The following is a 15,823-nucleotide window of genomic DNA, read 5'->3' as shown; positions in this document are numbered from 1 at the left end:
TTTGGGAAACACCAAAGAGGACAATTACTAAATTATATATTAAAAAAAAAAAAGACTAAGGACTTGAATAGATATTTTTTCCAGAGATAGTATACAAAAAGCAAAAAGAATATGAAAAGATGTTCAGTACTAGTAATTACAGAAATGCAAGTCAAAACCACAGTGAAATACCACTTAGAATGGCTGCTACTAAATAACAACAACAATAACAGAAAGTAATGTGTTGGTAAAGATTTGATGAATGTAAAATGTAAACTGTTGGTAGGATTATAAAATGATGCAACCACTCTGGAAATAAGTATCTTGGTTCCTCATAGTATTAAGAATAGAACTACTACATGATCCAGCCAATACCTACTTCTGGTATATATCCAAAATAATTGAAATCAGTATCTTGAAGAGCTATCTGCATTCTCATGTTCATTGCAATATTACAATAGCCAAGGTATGGAAATAACCTAAGTGTCCACTGACAGATAAATGGATAAAAAGTGTCATATATATATATATATATATATATATATATATATTATTCAGCCATAAAAAGAATGCAATCCTGCCATTTGCAACAAGATGGATGAACCTGGATAAAATTATGCTAAGTGAAATAAGCTGGACACCAAAAGAAAAATACTATATGATCTCTCTCATATGTGGAACTTAAAACTGTCACACACAGAAACAACAAGTAGAATGTGGATTCCAGGGGCCAGATTGTATGGAAAATGAGACAAGTTGGTAAAAAAGTACAAATATTCATTTACGGAAGATGAAGAGGTCTGGAGGTCTGTTTCACAACAATGTGAACATACTTAGCACTACTGAATTGTACACTTAAAATTAGTAAAAATGGTAAATTTTATGTTACTTGCATTTTACCACAATAGTAAAAAACTTTTAAAATTATAACATTTGAAAAAAAAATTATAACATTTGAAAAAAAAAATTATAACATTTGAGTTTCAAAATTAAAAAAAAAAGTATACTCATAAAAATTTGTCAAAACATTATGGCAGATATACTATAAATATTTTGTTCCTTGATGTGGATATTTCAAAACATGATATAAACTGAGTAAATGGGAATAAAATACATACCAGAGCAATTCCTGCAGCAAACTTTGGATTGCAGGCCATTCCATGATATGTTGCTCCCACATAATTCAAAGGGTCCCTATAACTAAATAATAAATATTTTTCTCAATAAATGCATTTTAAATTACTAACTTAATGACTTTTAAGAATTGGATTTCTCAATAAACCTTTTTTTAATACAAATATTACATATTACATCTAATGCTTTCAATCGTTTTGTATTTGGGTAATCTCCCATAGTTCCTACAAAAGTTCTAAAGTCTATTTTAACATTATATGATACACGGTCCAAAACCCAGCAGTGCCTAATCCTTCCAAAAAAAATTAATCACCACTGTTGCCACCACTGGATGGATATAATTCTGATATGTACAAGTCAGGATAGCTTACTGCCATGATTTGCACATAGTGAACCCCTAATGCATGTAAAAAATGTTGGATTGGAGGACAGGGAGACAAAGAGACAGAGTCCGCAGTAGATCCATTAAGAATAAAAGAGATAGCATGTAGAAAGTGTCCTCATACATTTCAGTCTTTAGTTTTTGTAGCTCTTGAGTCCCCAAACCTGACCTCAATTTCCACAGGAATCACCAATATATTTAGGAATATCTTGCATATTATACCTTAAATTCCACAGGAATCACCAATTTATTTAGGAATACCTTGCATATTATTCTTGCATATTATTCAGAATTGTTTTTATTATTTCCATCTCAATAATCAAACTATTAAGAGAAACCTATATAGAGACTCTTAAAAAAAATAGTGCAAGTAGTTAATAGCTACATCTTAGGTCAGTATAGATATACCAGACAGTAACCACACTACTAATTTGATGTATTATATTCTAACTAGCATTATATGCAATTATTGCATTCTGTTAACTAATTTACATTGTGTTTAAAGTTCAAATGATGGTTTTAATTATTTACTAAGAAAACCTTTAAAACCATTGAGGCCCTATGTTTATCTCAAGGCTTTCAGAATTTTCAAGTTTACTGTATTTCCATAGGTAACAGCCTACTCTGAGAATACTTGCCTATTATGACTTAGCATCTTACGCTATTGTCAGAATTTTATATTTTGCATTTCATCAACACACTATGCATATAATCTTTTTTGAAGTGTCTTAACATTACATAAAACACACTTTGTATATAACCTTGACAGCTATCATATGAAATAATTTGACAAACCCTATGTCAATACAAATAAGATACTTGCATTAATAAGTAAGCCATATCATGGGACCTTTGAAACAAAAATTGTTCTTTCCATGACACAAATCTTTGTAGTACTTCATTAGCATCCCCGCTAAGTGAAATCTTATTTTGATCTGACCAGAGCTCCAAAGAAGTTAGCATAATAGTCATATTTAGCTGGGAAAACATCTGAAAACAGAAGGTACATAATATATAGTTTTAGGTACATTTAGGTACATTACATTTCTATACATAATGTTAATATATTCAATTTACTCTTTTTTGGAGATGAAATTCATTCATTGAGGGATGAAACTAGTTGATAGGACTAGTTTTTAAAAAACTGGAAATGGTATTTACACAACCAATATTACTGCATTAATAGGAATGTTTCTTACTTAAATGAAACACAAATACTTACAGTGTTGATTAGACCAAAGATATGAACAACTTTCTCAGCTGCAATTGCTACTTCAGAGCCCATATAATCAAACTGAAAGGCAAATTTTGTTTCTTAATTGCTAGTGACAAGTAATAAACTATTACATATTAAATGGATATAAAATATTAAAATAATGCAGGGTTCAGGTGAAAGGAAAAAATAGAATTAAGATTTATCAAGTACTTAGTAAGTTTTAGGCATAAACCTAGAGACTTCATATATTAATCAATAATCTTAAAATGAAAAGGTTGTGATTGACTTTCTCTTCATTCATAGAGAAATTAAGAATCAAAAGTTAAGGTTCCAAGATTCTGTAACTACTAAGGGTAAGAACCAGGACTCAAGTCTCCAACTAACTACACTACTCTTTTTTTCCCCACTATAGTATGCTGCCATCATTTGTCTTCATCCCACTAAAACATGACTATATATCCTGGATAAACAGCGTACTTTCTAAATACAGACCTCTGAGGACCATAACAGTGAATAATTTCAAGAATATGTCTTCATTCAAAGGAACAGAAGTCATAATCTTTTCTCTAAATATTTCTAATTATGTGTATGTACACATTTCTAAGTGTTAGCAGAAAATATAAAAAGTGGCAACTTGGTATCTTCAATAATCTAATTTTCAGCAAGTCTGCCAAAAATTTACTAATAGAAAATTAAATATAATGGATAGACTTCTCTGATTTGGATAAAAGAGATGTTATCCTCCCAGGTCCTTAGAGACTATTTATACTTTATTTCTCTGTATGTAACCTATCCCAATAAACTATATTGCATAATTACACAATGCAGCATGTGTGATATGAGTGAAAGTGATCCTTTGCAAAACTGAACATATGAAAAGCAAGACAAAAGAATACAAAAATATGACTATGGAAATAAACCCATATATTTCAAGTCACAAATTATCAACAGACCAAATATTAGGTAAATGAGAGAAACTATTGAAAAAATCCACTACATGCAAATTAAAATAAAAACCTCTAAATTGTGAGTACATAGAGATATTAAGAGTCAAAGCATAAAAATATACACAAGGAAAATAATAGACAAAAAGCATATATTATACGATAATTATATTAATCAATGCAATAATTACATTAATATTTAAAAAGCTTAAAAGCAAAAAGTGTACATAATAATTATCACAGTGCATTAATATTCAATTATTAAGAAAGATGGAAGAATTCTAAACGACTATAATAGCATAGCAACAAAATGTATAAAACAAAATTTAACAAAATTAGAAATTATCATAGTGAGAGATTTTTACATAGTTTTTTAAATCATTAATAGATCAAACAGGCATATTAATACATACAAGATTTTTCAAATTAAAGCAAAACTTAGATATGATATGTATAAAAACATATAAAACAATGAGACATTTTTTTCAAATATACATAGAGGTTTTACATAAATTGACTTATATTAGGCCATAAAACAGTTATTTGAATATAAAACATAAGTGTCACTTAGATCACATTGTCCAATCACAATGCAATTAAGTTATAGTAATATGTATAGTGTTACTTGATAAAAAGTATTTTAATCATGTTATTTTTACTTACATGGATAACTCTAAAAGCTCCATGATGCAATTTATAACTTACTTTCAAACAGAGAGAGCACAAGTGATAATGGGATACATTGTAAAACAATAAGTCTAAGAAAAGAGAATATAGGTGTTGTTCCATTATTCTTATTTTTACAGCTTTCTTAGTGTATGTGCTGCCGAAGCAAGCACTATTTTTACAACTTTTATGAAAGTTTGAAAATATTTCCAAGTAAGATGTTTTAAAAATGAAGATAAAATAAAGACAACTGCATATGAACAAACGCTGAAGAGACCTCATCAACAGGCTAAACAAAAAAATCAGAAATACAGACCAACAAAAGGAATGAAGAGTCTTGGAAATGTTAAAATGTGGAAAAGATGAATGCTTTTTTCCTTTCCTTAATATCTTTAAACAAATCAATATTTTATTTAAACTAATTCATTTTGTGGTTTATAACATATGAAGAAGTAAAAATATATTACACTAATATCACAAAGAGGTTCTATGGAATTTTACTGTTGTAAGGTTCTTACATTGTATGTGAAGTGGTATAACATTAATTCTAGATTGTAAAAAGTTAGGAACATTTCATTGGAACACTAGAGAAACCACTGGTGTAAGATATGGGGATAAAGAGGTACAGCGGGGGGGGGGGGGGAACAGTATGGGAAATAAAAGCAAGTGCTGAAAATAACCCACTAATCCAAGGGTAACAAAGGAGGAACAAAGAAGTAAATCATTGATGGGACAAATAGAACACTAATAAGACAATAGCACTTAACCTACATCCATATTTATCAGTAATTTTGATAGACATAATTCAACTGAATTTCTAATGAAGAGGCAGAGATTATCTGACTGAATAGAGAAAAAAAAGACCTACCAATATTGTTTACAGAACTATACTTTAAAATTTAAGATAGATAAACCCAACATAAAAGAAGAAATACTAAGCATATTTTAAGGAACTCCTCCAAGTTTTTAGTAGTTGGGTTTCTTTGTTTTGTTTTGCAGGATGTCATTTGCATTGAAAATGCCTTCTGTTGTTACTGGAATGGTAAGAAGGTACCCAGCTAAGTGGAGAGAGGAAAATAGGCCATCTAGATTCAATGTTAGCAACCTGATGGGAGAAGCTGTGGCTAAACATAATTCCACCACCTGTGATCTTGATTTTAGGCCAAATACTATTACTCCCCATGTAACAACAAAAATTAAAATCTAAATGCCCCTGGGGTTCAGTTAAGATGGTGGAATAGTAGGAGGATCCTATGTTTGCCTCATCTCTGGAACAAAGCTAGTTAAAATGTTGGATCATTCCAAACACCCAAGAAATCAATCTGAGGACTGACAGAACAAACTGCAGGACTTGGAGGGAGAGAAGAAGTCACATCATGGAGGGTAGGAGGTATGAAGACATGATTTGAGGGAGAAAAGAACCACAAGTGCTACAGAGGAAAGGGAGCTCTGACCATGGAGAGAAGGGAGAGACAGACAGACAGAAGGAAGGGGAGAGGGAGAGAGAGAGAGGGAAAGAGAGAAGTACACAGGGGATCACATAAGAAAAACTCTCCCCCAAAATCATTGACTGGGAAACAAGAGAGGCTGATTATCTTAAGTGTTTACAACCAGCAGAGCTCAAAGACTGGTGTTTTATTAGATCCATGCTGTAATTGGTATGGAGTCCAGTGGGTGCTGCCGTACTCCTGTGGAGAAGGAGGGTAGATGCCAGGAGCTAATGATGCAATCTGAAGATCCCCAGGGATGCACTGGGAGAGACGTTCCCCTTTCTTGGAACGCATCTAGGAGAGGTGACTTTCCCTGTCAGAGATAAAAGAGCTGGTGGGCACCATTGTGCTCCTCATTACCCTTTAAGCATGGGGGACAGAGACATCTGCTGAAGGTGGCTAACCTGGACTTGGGCTTTTTGCTGTGTGTTACTCTAAACTCCAAGCTCCTGTGCATTGGTGCAACTGCCCCTTTGGACAAAGTGGTACAAGCCTCAGCCTGGCAAGACCCTCACCCCAAAGATCAGCATGGGTCTTTACCACAATGGGTTCCTAAAGTTTGGAGTTTTGAAACTCATCCAATGTGTCTGAAATAGAACATAGGTGCACTGCATGGCCTGGCAGGCAGACTACCCAGACACAGACAGAGAGAAGGCAGGAATCTGAGGGATGCCTCTGACACACAAGAGGAGACTGTTTGCTCTTCTATGAGGGCTTCCTGGACAGCAGTGGACATGAACTCACCTCTTTAGGGACAAGGGGTAGGGCTGGTCCACTTTTCTCCCATACTCATCAGCACAGACTGACTTCAGTGAACAGCACCGTTCCATCAACAATAGAGGCTTAAGCTGATTACAAGCCACTCTTGCTTATGTTCTGCAAGTGCTTCTTAACTAGGGCAAGTGTGCCTGAGAGCAGCAGGTCCCTACCCCAGAAGACCAGCAAAACCTCCTTATGCACCAAGTCTACTGACCATAGTGCTGCAAAGCTTCAGCTCAAGTGGAAATAGCATCAGGCCTCTTTTAACAGGTATACCAGAGCACAGCTAGTTAAAACTCACCACACTCTGGACAAGGTTCAAACTCCCCCACTGCAGACAAGGAGAAACTTCCTGAAGCATCAGGCCAGGAAGAGTATATGACCTCTTCTTAGCAAAGCCATTACTCCCAGGAGCAAGAAACATAACAGGCTTTCCTTACACAGAGAAGAAGACAGAGACCTAGACAAAATACCAAGATGGAGGAATTCATCCCCCAAAAAAGAACAAGAAAAGGTCATGGCCAGGGATCTAATCAAAACAGAGATAAGTAAAATGCTTGGCCCAGAATTTAAAGCAAATCACAAGGATACAAGCTGGGCTTGAGAAAAGCATAGAAGACATCAGGCAGTACCTTCCACAGAGATAAAAGAACTAAACACTAGTCAGGCCAAAATTAAAAAATGCTGTAACATAAATCCAAAACTGACTGGATGTAATGACCACAAGGATGGTAGAAACAGAAGAATGAATAAGTGATATAGAAGCTAGAATAATGGAAAATAATAAAGCTGAAAAGAAGAGGAAAAGAAAAATATTGGATCATGAATGTAAGACTTGGGGAACTCAGTGACTCCAATAATATAATAACATTGATATCATGCAAGTACCCAAAGAAGAGAGGGGAAACAGAAGGTTTATTTAAGGACACAGCTGAAAACTTCCCTAATCTCGGGAAATAGATATCCAAATCCATGAGATACAAAGAACTCCCATCAAAATCAACAAAAGCAGCCAAACATCAAGACATATTACCATAAAATTTGTAAAATACAGACATAGGGGGAAAAAATCCTAAAGGCAGCAAAGAAATCCCCAACTTACAAGAGAAGACCAGTAAAGATAGCAGCAGAGGTCTCCACAGAAACTTGGCAAACCAGAAGACAGTGACATGATATGTTCAACATGATGAATGGGGAGAATGTGCAGCAAAAATACTTTATCAAGCAAGGCTATATCGTTCAGAATAGGAGAGACAAAGAATTTCCCAGACAACCAAAAACTAAAGGAGTTCATGACCATGAAACCAGCCCTACAAGAAATATTGAAGGGGACTTTTGAGTGGGAAGAAAAGACTAAAAGTGACTAAGACTAGAAAGGAACAGACAAAATCTCCAGACACAATGACTTAACAGGTAATAATACAATAGCATTAAATTCACATCCATCAATAATCACTCTTAATGTAAATAGAATAAATGCTTGAATCACAAGACTTGGAGTGTCAGAATGGATTAAAAAAACCAAGACTCATTGATATATTGCCTACAGGAGACTCATGATAGACCTAAAGAAACCTGCAGATTGAAAGTGAGGGGGTGGAGAAAAAAGCAAGAAGGGAAAAAAGTCCTTAATCTACAAGGGAAGACAGATCAAGTTCACAGCAGATCTGTCCACAGATACTTGACAGGCCAGAAGTGAATGGCAGGCTATATCCAATGTGCCAAATGGGAAAAATATACAGCCAAGAATACTTTATCCAGCAAGACCAACATTCAGAATAGGAGAGATAAAAAGTTTCCCAAACACAAAAACTAAAGGAGTTCATGACCACTAAACTAGCCCTGCAAGAAATATTAAGGTGATATTCTTTGAGAGGGAAAAAAAGACCAAAAGCAGTAAAGACTAGAAAGGAGCTAGCAAATTAGATTTCAATTTATATTAAAGTAGTTGGACACTATGTGAACTCAAAATTTAATTCAATTAATATATTTCATTAATATGTGGGAAAATATTATTTTAAAAAACTTACAAAATAGTATATCTAAAACAAAAATGGGACTCCTGGGTGGCTTAGCAGTTGAGCATCTGCCTTTGGCTCAGGGCATGATCCTGGAGTTCTGGGATGGAGTCCCATATTGGGTTTCCTGCATGGGACCTGCTTCTCCCTCTGCCTGTGTCTCTGCCTCTCTCTCTCTCTGTATCTCTCAGTAATAAATAAATAAAATTTTTAAAAAAATCTTATAAAACAAGAGTGTATGAATATATATGCATGTGTACAATTAAAACAGGACATGTATACATATGATTTATCTCCCGGTAATAAAATTATGTGTGGGGTCGCCTGGGTGCTCAGTTGGTTAAGTTTCTGCCTTCAGCTCGGGTCATGATCCTAGAGTCCTGGGATTGAGCCCTGCATCAGGTTCCCTGCTCAGTGAGAAGTCGGCTTCTCCCTCTACCTCTCACCCCACTGGTGTTCTCTCTCACTCTCTCTCTCAAATAAATAAATAAAATCTTTTAAAAAACTGTGTTTTTTCTTTATTATTTTTTGTCTATTCTTTACTGTTATTGATTTTTTTTAATTATTTAAAGATCTAAATATTTCCTTTTTTAAAAATGTTTCCGTTTATGACCAAAATCATGACATTGTGACACTTGTTAAGATACTTTATGCAAAAATATCAGTGATAATGGACAAATCTGATTTTTTAACTTGCTACTCATATGACTTTGCTCAAAGTGATTACATAAACAAGAATTCCATAACTAAATGGATATTCCTATGAATAAATCTCATTTTCGAAATACAGAACTTCCACTAGAGAACTCAAGCAATTATACAGCCAGCATAAACTAATCTCATAAAAGAGAATATTTAATGATAAGGATCTAATAAACAAAATAGCTTGTTTTAAAATGGAAATCAATTCAAGGAAAAGAATTCACCACATTACAGAGTGGATTCAGAAATATCTATAGCTAGCTGTAATCCAATAGTTATACTGTAGTAGAACCCTTGCATACATACATATACATCATTGCTAGAATTCTATAGTGATTTGGAAATCAATACCATAAATATTGGTCCCTGTATGTCAATGTAAAAGCAATTAACAACCTTTTTTTTTATATCCTGCTATCCTAAGATACATATTGTGAACAGAATGAAATATCTGTATTGCAAACAAGGCAAGTTTCTTTTTCATATTCCCTTTGAACTTAAACACAGGACAAAGATATGATGCAATATATCAATAATACCTACCAAGGCTTTATCCATAACGACTTGTATTTTCAAAACTCTTTTCAATAGCACATCTGAATTTTTCTGTGAAACAGAGAACATACATTAAATAAAACATTTTTTAAATTCTTATATTGTTTGTAATTATCATGAACATTACCTACATATATATGCACATAATTACATACATACATACATACACAAAGAGAGGTATAGATACATAGAAAACCAGATAGATATAGATTCATCAAGACATAATTAGAAAATAAGAGAATACCCATTGAATAAATAAGTAGATTCCAAATACAAATTTTAGGAAGAAATCAAAAGATTTTACCTATATTCCTCATAATTAGAATCCTCAAAAAGTTACTGGAGGGAGAACCCATGTTTCCTTCCTCTGAAAACCTCTTCCCCAACCTTGAAGTTAAATGAACTTCCACCGACTGTCCTCCAAATGTTGCCTATATATTTTCATTATTTTAATTATCTGTATTAACTTGTGGCTTATATTCAATAGAATGCATTCATTTTAAGAATACAGCTATAAGAATTGGCACTAATGTAAATACCCATGTAACAATTTCCAGAAGTTAATAGAGAAAATTTCCATTTTGCTCTGCCAAGTCAATCATCCACATGGCTGAAGGCAACCAATTGACCTGTTTTCTCTTACCATAGGTTAGAATAATCTATTCCAGAATTTCATATAACTGGAATCATATAGTGTGTACTCTTTTGTTTCTTTTTTCCCTCAGCATTCACTCATGTTGTTGTGATTATTAATTCATTAGTTTTTACTGCTAAGTAATGTGTCATTTTAGAAATATACCATTTTAGAAATATACCATTGACCTGTCAATGCTGTGAAAGATGGAATAAAATGGTGTCACTTATGTAAAGGTGTTTTAAAACATAACTGGGAGGACATAAAGGAGGTAGGCCTTATGCACATCCTCACTGGGTAGAACCATGAACTTTTGAACTGGGCCCAAACTTAAATATTCCTAGGGCCCTGCACAAACGTATCTGCAACTTGATAATAGTAACAAATTTTTACTTAGTGACAGCCTTAAGAACCAATTATGTTTAGCCTAGTTTACTTTTCTGCTAACAACAATCAAAATCTTTGTAAACATATGCAGGCAGATTATAAAGACATAATAAATAAATATTATGACATGAATAAATCTATGAATATCCATGTACAGATCATTGTAAAGTTATATTCATTGTTCTTGGTAAATATTTAAAAATGGAATACTTGAGTCATATGGTAACTGTGGGTGTGTAAAGTAATACAAAAGTACCAGATTGCTTTCTAAGATAGTTTGATTATTCTAGGGTCTTTGCATCTCCTCATGAATTTGAGAACCAATATGTGTGAAAATGTTTCCTGGAATTATCAAAATTGGGATTATACTGAATCTACAGATTAACTGAGGGGAAATGGACATTTTAACAATGTCAGTATCTTTATTCCTTGTGATATAAGGAATATCACTTGCTCTTATAGCAAAGTGTCACTCTTACAGTCCTGATTGCTTTGACAGAATTTCTTTTTAATCTATACACACAGAGTTAGGTCACTAAAAACATAAGGTTATTTTTTTCCTTTAAACAATGTATGCCATTTTATTTTATTTTATTTTATTTTATTTTATTTATTTATCCCCGAGAGATACAGAGAGACAGAGACAGAGACAGAGACACAGGCAGAGGGAGAAGCAGGCTCCATGCAGGGAGCCTGATGCAGGACTCGATCCCCGGACTCCAGGATCACGCCCTGAGCCAAAGGCAGAGAGACACTTAACCGCTGAGCTACCCAGGTGTCCCTGTATGCCATTTATTATTATTCTTTTTCCTATTTAGTATCCAGAAACTCTAGTAAAATGCTGACTGGCAATAGTGAGGGCAGACAGCCTTGAGTTATTCCTAATCTTAGGGTCTGTTTTAGTCAGTGCAGGCTGTAACAACGTATACCATAGAATAGCTGGCTTAAACAGCAAACCCTCATTTCTCACAGCTCTAGAGGCTGGGAAGTTCAAGATCAAGGCCTGAGCAGATGCCCTTGGATAAGAGCACTCTTCCTAGTTTGCAAATGGCTGCCTTCCTCTCACAGGACAAAGCAGAGAGAGAGAGATCCATATCTCTTCCTTTTTTTTTTTTTTTTTTTTTTTTTTAAATAAGAGCATTAATCCCATCCTGAGGGCTCTATACTCACAAATGATCTAATTTAACCCTAATTATTTTTCAAACACTTCCTGATGCCATCCTCCAGAGGGTTGGAGTCAACCCTCAGGGGAATTTGGGGAACACAGCATGCAGTCCATAACAGGTAAAACATTCAGTCACTTACATTCATTAGGTTAGCTGTAGATACTCACAGATGTTCTTAATTAGATCAAAGAAGTTTTCTATTCTTAGTTTTTATCATGAATGGGTATTGAATTTTGTCAAATGAAATTTCTAGAACAACTGATTAGATCTTATGGCTTTCTACATAACTATGTTAAATTGTTTTATTTAATTCCTCTTTTTTTTGTACTGATTTAGTAATAATGTCTCAAAATCCTATAGTCAGAATTCTTGAAAGAATATTTTTATACCATAATGGCAACTGGACTGGGTAAAAAAAAGTTGGGATATTGTATACCCCTTAAAGAGCCATTCTCAACATCCTCTCCACAGATATTCCTGTCTTATAAGCACTTCATTTTGGCAAAGGTTAAAAAGCCAATCTTGAGTTTTTCCATATTTGTAGTTGATTTTCTTTGATGCCAAAAATCCTATAGAATATTTATAAAGTCCAGCATATTAACAACATTATATATATATGGATGTTGCCAGTTTCTATCATGGTTTCTTGAGAAATTTTTCAAATTTAGGATTCTTTTTTTCAATGTTTTATTCTTTAATAACCTAGAATACTTTGGGTGCTATTTTATTCATGAATGACAATATTAATTATCTAGAATTTCTATTATCAGTCTTTCACACTCCATTAGTCAGTCAGGATTCCTCAGAAAAACAGAACACTTATTATAATTTGTTATAATTAGATTTATATAAGGAATTGGCTCACATAATTATAGAGGCTGGCAAGTTCAAAATCTACAAAGTGGGCCTGTAGGCTATAAATCAGGCTGAGCTGATGCTACATTTCCAGTCTGAAGACAGCTGACTAGAAGATTCTGTGGGAGGGTCCATCCTTTTGTCCTATTCAGGACATCAACTGATTGGATGAGGTCCATCCACATATGGAGGACATTTCTGCTTTATTCAAAGTCCACTGATTCAAAGTTCACTGATATAGATGTTAATCTTATTCAGAAACACTGATTTAGATGTTAATCTTATTCAGAAACATCCACAAAATGGGTTAATCTTATTAACATCTAATTAACATCTAATTAACATCAATTTATTAATCTAATTAACATCTTCTAAGATGTTAATCGTATTCAGAAACACCCACAAAATTTGACCAACTGTCTGAGCAATATGTCCCAGCCAAGCTGACACACAAAATTCACCATCACACATTTTTAGGTTTTTTTCTATCATCATTTTATGTAATTGCTTTCGAGACTCTTAAACCTGACTATAATATCATGTATTGGGGTTTATCATAGTGTCTATTATTCATTAGCTACTTATCAATGGCTTTCAATTTTAAAATAGCTTTATTTTTCTCTTACATTTATTTCCTGAGCTCTTCCAAGGATCTTTTAAACAGATTATATAAATGTAGACCATTAGACTACTATAGAATGTATATCTCAGGGCTCACATTATCTAGGTTTGAGTTTTATCTCTATATCTTATCAAAGAATTTTCCAGAATAGTAATTTAAACTCTAAATCTCTGTTTCCTGATCTGAAAAGGGGGACAGCCATACTAACTTTTAGAATTGTTCAAAAAATTGGAAAGACAGGATATATGTAAAGCTCTTAGAACAGTATGTGGCACCTATGAAGCAGTACATGAATATAAAACAGTTTTTTCATTCACTTTGGATTTTGTGTTTTTCTATCTTATATTTATATTTTATATACTTCATTTATTCTTTTCTAAATATTATTATTTTAGAATATATGTAGGTCTTTCAAGTCAAATCATTCTTAAACAAAGGGTAGAGATTAATGATTTTTATTACACTTTTGCTTTATTATAAGAAATGACCAATTATCTAAGGATGTTTGCTCCCTTCTCCAAGAGAACAGATATCAATGAGACACCTGTCCAGACTCAACTGTATTGAGGTAGGGATGCACACACCCTTCTCCCCTTACTCTCGACTAAATTCAAAGAATCTAATTGAGGACTCTTACGGGCCCCAAATCAGAGCTAGGAAGAGAATTAACCAGGAGAGTTTCATCCACTTTGATATTTTCCTGAGCAAGACATAAACCTATTAAGCCACTGACAGCTGGAATTGTTTGCTTCAAAATCTTCTGGGATTTGACCTAATAGCAATTCTCATGAAAATACGGGATGAGGACAGAAGCTTACACAGCTCTTCCATCTTTTCATGTGATTGAAATTTCATGATATTTGGCAACTATTATTTGTGAATTTGGTTGTGATTGCTTTTGGGCTACTATCTTCAATCAGGAGAAGATCAGAGTCTCTCTTTTTCTGTTTAATTGTTATTTGTTTTACTTTGAGGGAAGAATATTTCACATTAGGAGGAAATAAAATTTTTAAATTTCAATAAAATATCTCAGTTATGTAGTTCTGGCTTCATACAGAATTACAGATCAGAAATTACTTTGCCTCAGTTTAAGTAATTGTGGTATTGCCTTTCAACTTCCAGTATTGCTACTGGGAAATTTCATGCTATTCTGCATCCTGACCATATATAGGAAACCAGATTTTTTAAAATATCAGTTCAGGGATGCCTGGGTGGCTCAGTGGTTGAGTGTCTGCCTTTGGCTCAGATTGTGATCCCAGGGTCCTGGGATCAAGTTCCACATCAAGCTCCCTGCGTGGAGCCTGCTTCTCCCTCTGCCTATGTCTCTGCCTCTCTTTCTGTGTGTCTCTCATGAATAAATAAATAAAATCTTTAAAATAAATAATTAAAATATCGTTCAGAAACTCACTTTAAACAATTCTGATAAGTTTTCATTTTTTTGAAGATTGATTGATTGATTTGGGGGAGGAGAGAAAGCAGGAGCAAGTGGGAGAAACAGAGGGAGAGGGAGAAGCAGACTCCTGATGAGTAGTAGGTAGCCAGATGTGGGGCTTGATCCCAGGGCCTCAAAATCATGACCTGAGCAGAAGGCAGACACTTAAGACGACTGAGCCATCCAGGTGCCCCTCTGAGAATTTTTCTTGGATTATTTTGTGATTTATTCATTTCAATTTCCTGTTTATTCATACTGGGAACTCCTGTTGTATTACCCATCTCTTATTTTAATTTAAATATCTTATCTCTTGATTTTCCTTGTCATTTGTCTTTGTATTTTACTTTTTGTGTGACTTCTGGAATTTTATCTTGTGAACTTCCTATGGAGTTTTCTTTCTTTTTTCGTTTTTATTATCATACTTTTAAATCCCTAAGAACTAATAAATAGCACTCCATTCCTAAATTTATGGATGAAATATTTTGTCTAACTCCTCTAAGGATATTGCCATTTTATTTTCTTCACCCTCTGTATTCTTAGGTACCTCAAACTTTAAAAACTTGATCTTTTCATGTCTCTATCTTCCATGTTAAATTGTTTCAGCATATGTCTAGTACCCCTTCATATTAGCAGTTGAGCTCTCAGCAGCTTACTCCAATATCTTGATGACCACATATGGAATTTTTGGGTATTGTCTTTGGAGAAAGCAATGTGTCTTGGTTGGGAAAATGCTGTTAACATAAATAGTTTTGATTCTTTTGGCTGGTTTAATTCCTTTCTGATGAGTCTTCCAATACACTTCTCAGAATGTATAAGCCTGGTTCAAATATCCAGTGTGCCAATTGGAAATTAAACACACTAGTTTCAGTATGTTATTCCTCT

At 33.9% G+C, this 15,823-nt stretch overlaps 1 protein-coding gene across 1 annotated transcript in view; it reads right to left on the bottom strand.

Annotated features, from left to right (window-relative positions):
• Nucleotides 1–15,823, bottom strand: part of LOC121488955 (A disintegrin and metallopeptidase domain 3-like) — a 65,045-nt gene that overhangs the window by 29,021 nt on the left and 20,201 nt on the right. The window contains exons 7-10 of the mRNA XM_041751307.1: nt 9,834–9,896; nt 2,718–2,789; nt 2,319–2,485; nt 1,098–1,179 (exon numbers count right to left, since the gene is read on the bottom strand). Coding sequence (XP_041607241.1) covers nt 1,098–1,179; nt 2,319–2,485; nt 2,718–2,789; nt 9,834–9,896 — 384 coding nt within the window. The remainder of the gene's footprint in view (nt 1–1,097; nt 1,180–2,318; nt 2,486–2,717; nt 2,790–9,833; nt 9,897–15,823) is intronic.

Source organism: Vulpes lagopus, chromosome 4 (genome assembly GCF_018345385.1).
Source record: "Vulpes lagopus strain Blue_001 chromosome 4, ASM1834538v1, whole genome shotgun sequence".
In the NCBI taxonomy this organism is placed as follows: Eukaryota; Metazoa; Chordata; class Mammalia; order Carnivora; family Canidae; genus Vulpes; species Vulpes lagopus.
The sequence above is the reverse complement of the archived record's forward strand: the minus strand, read 5'-3'. Positions and strand labels throughout refer to the sequence as shown.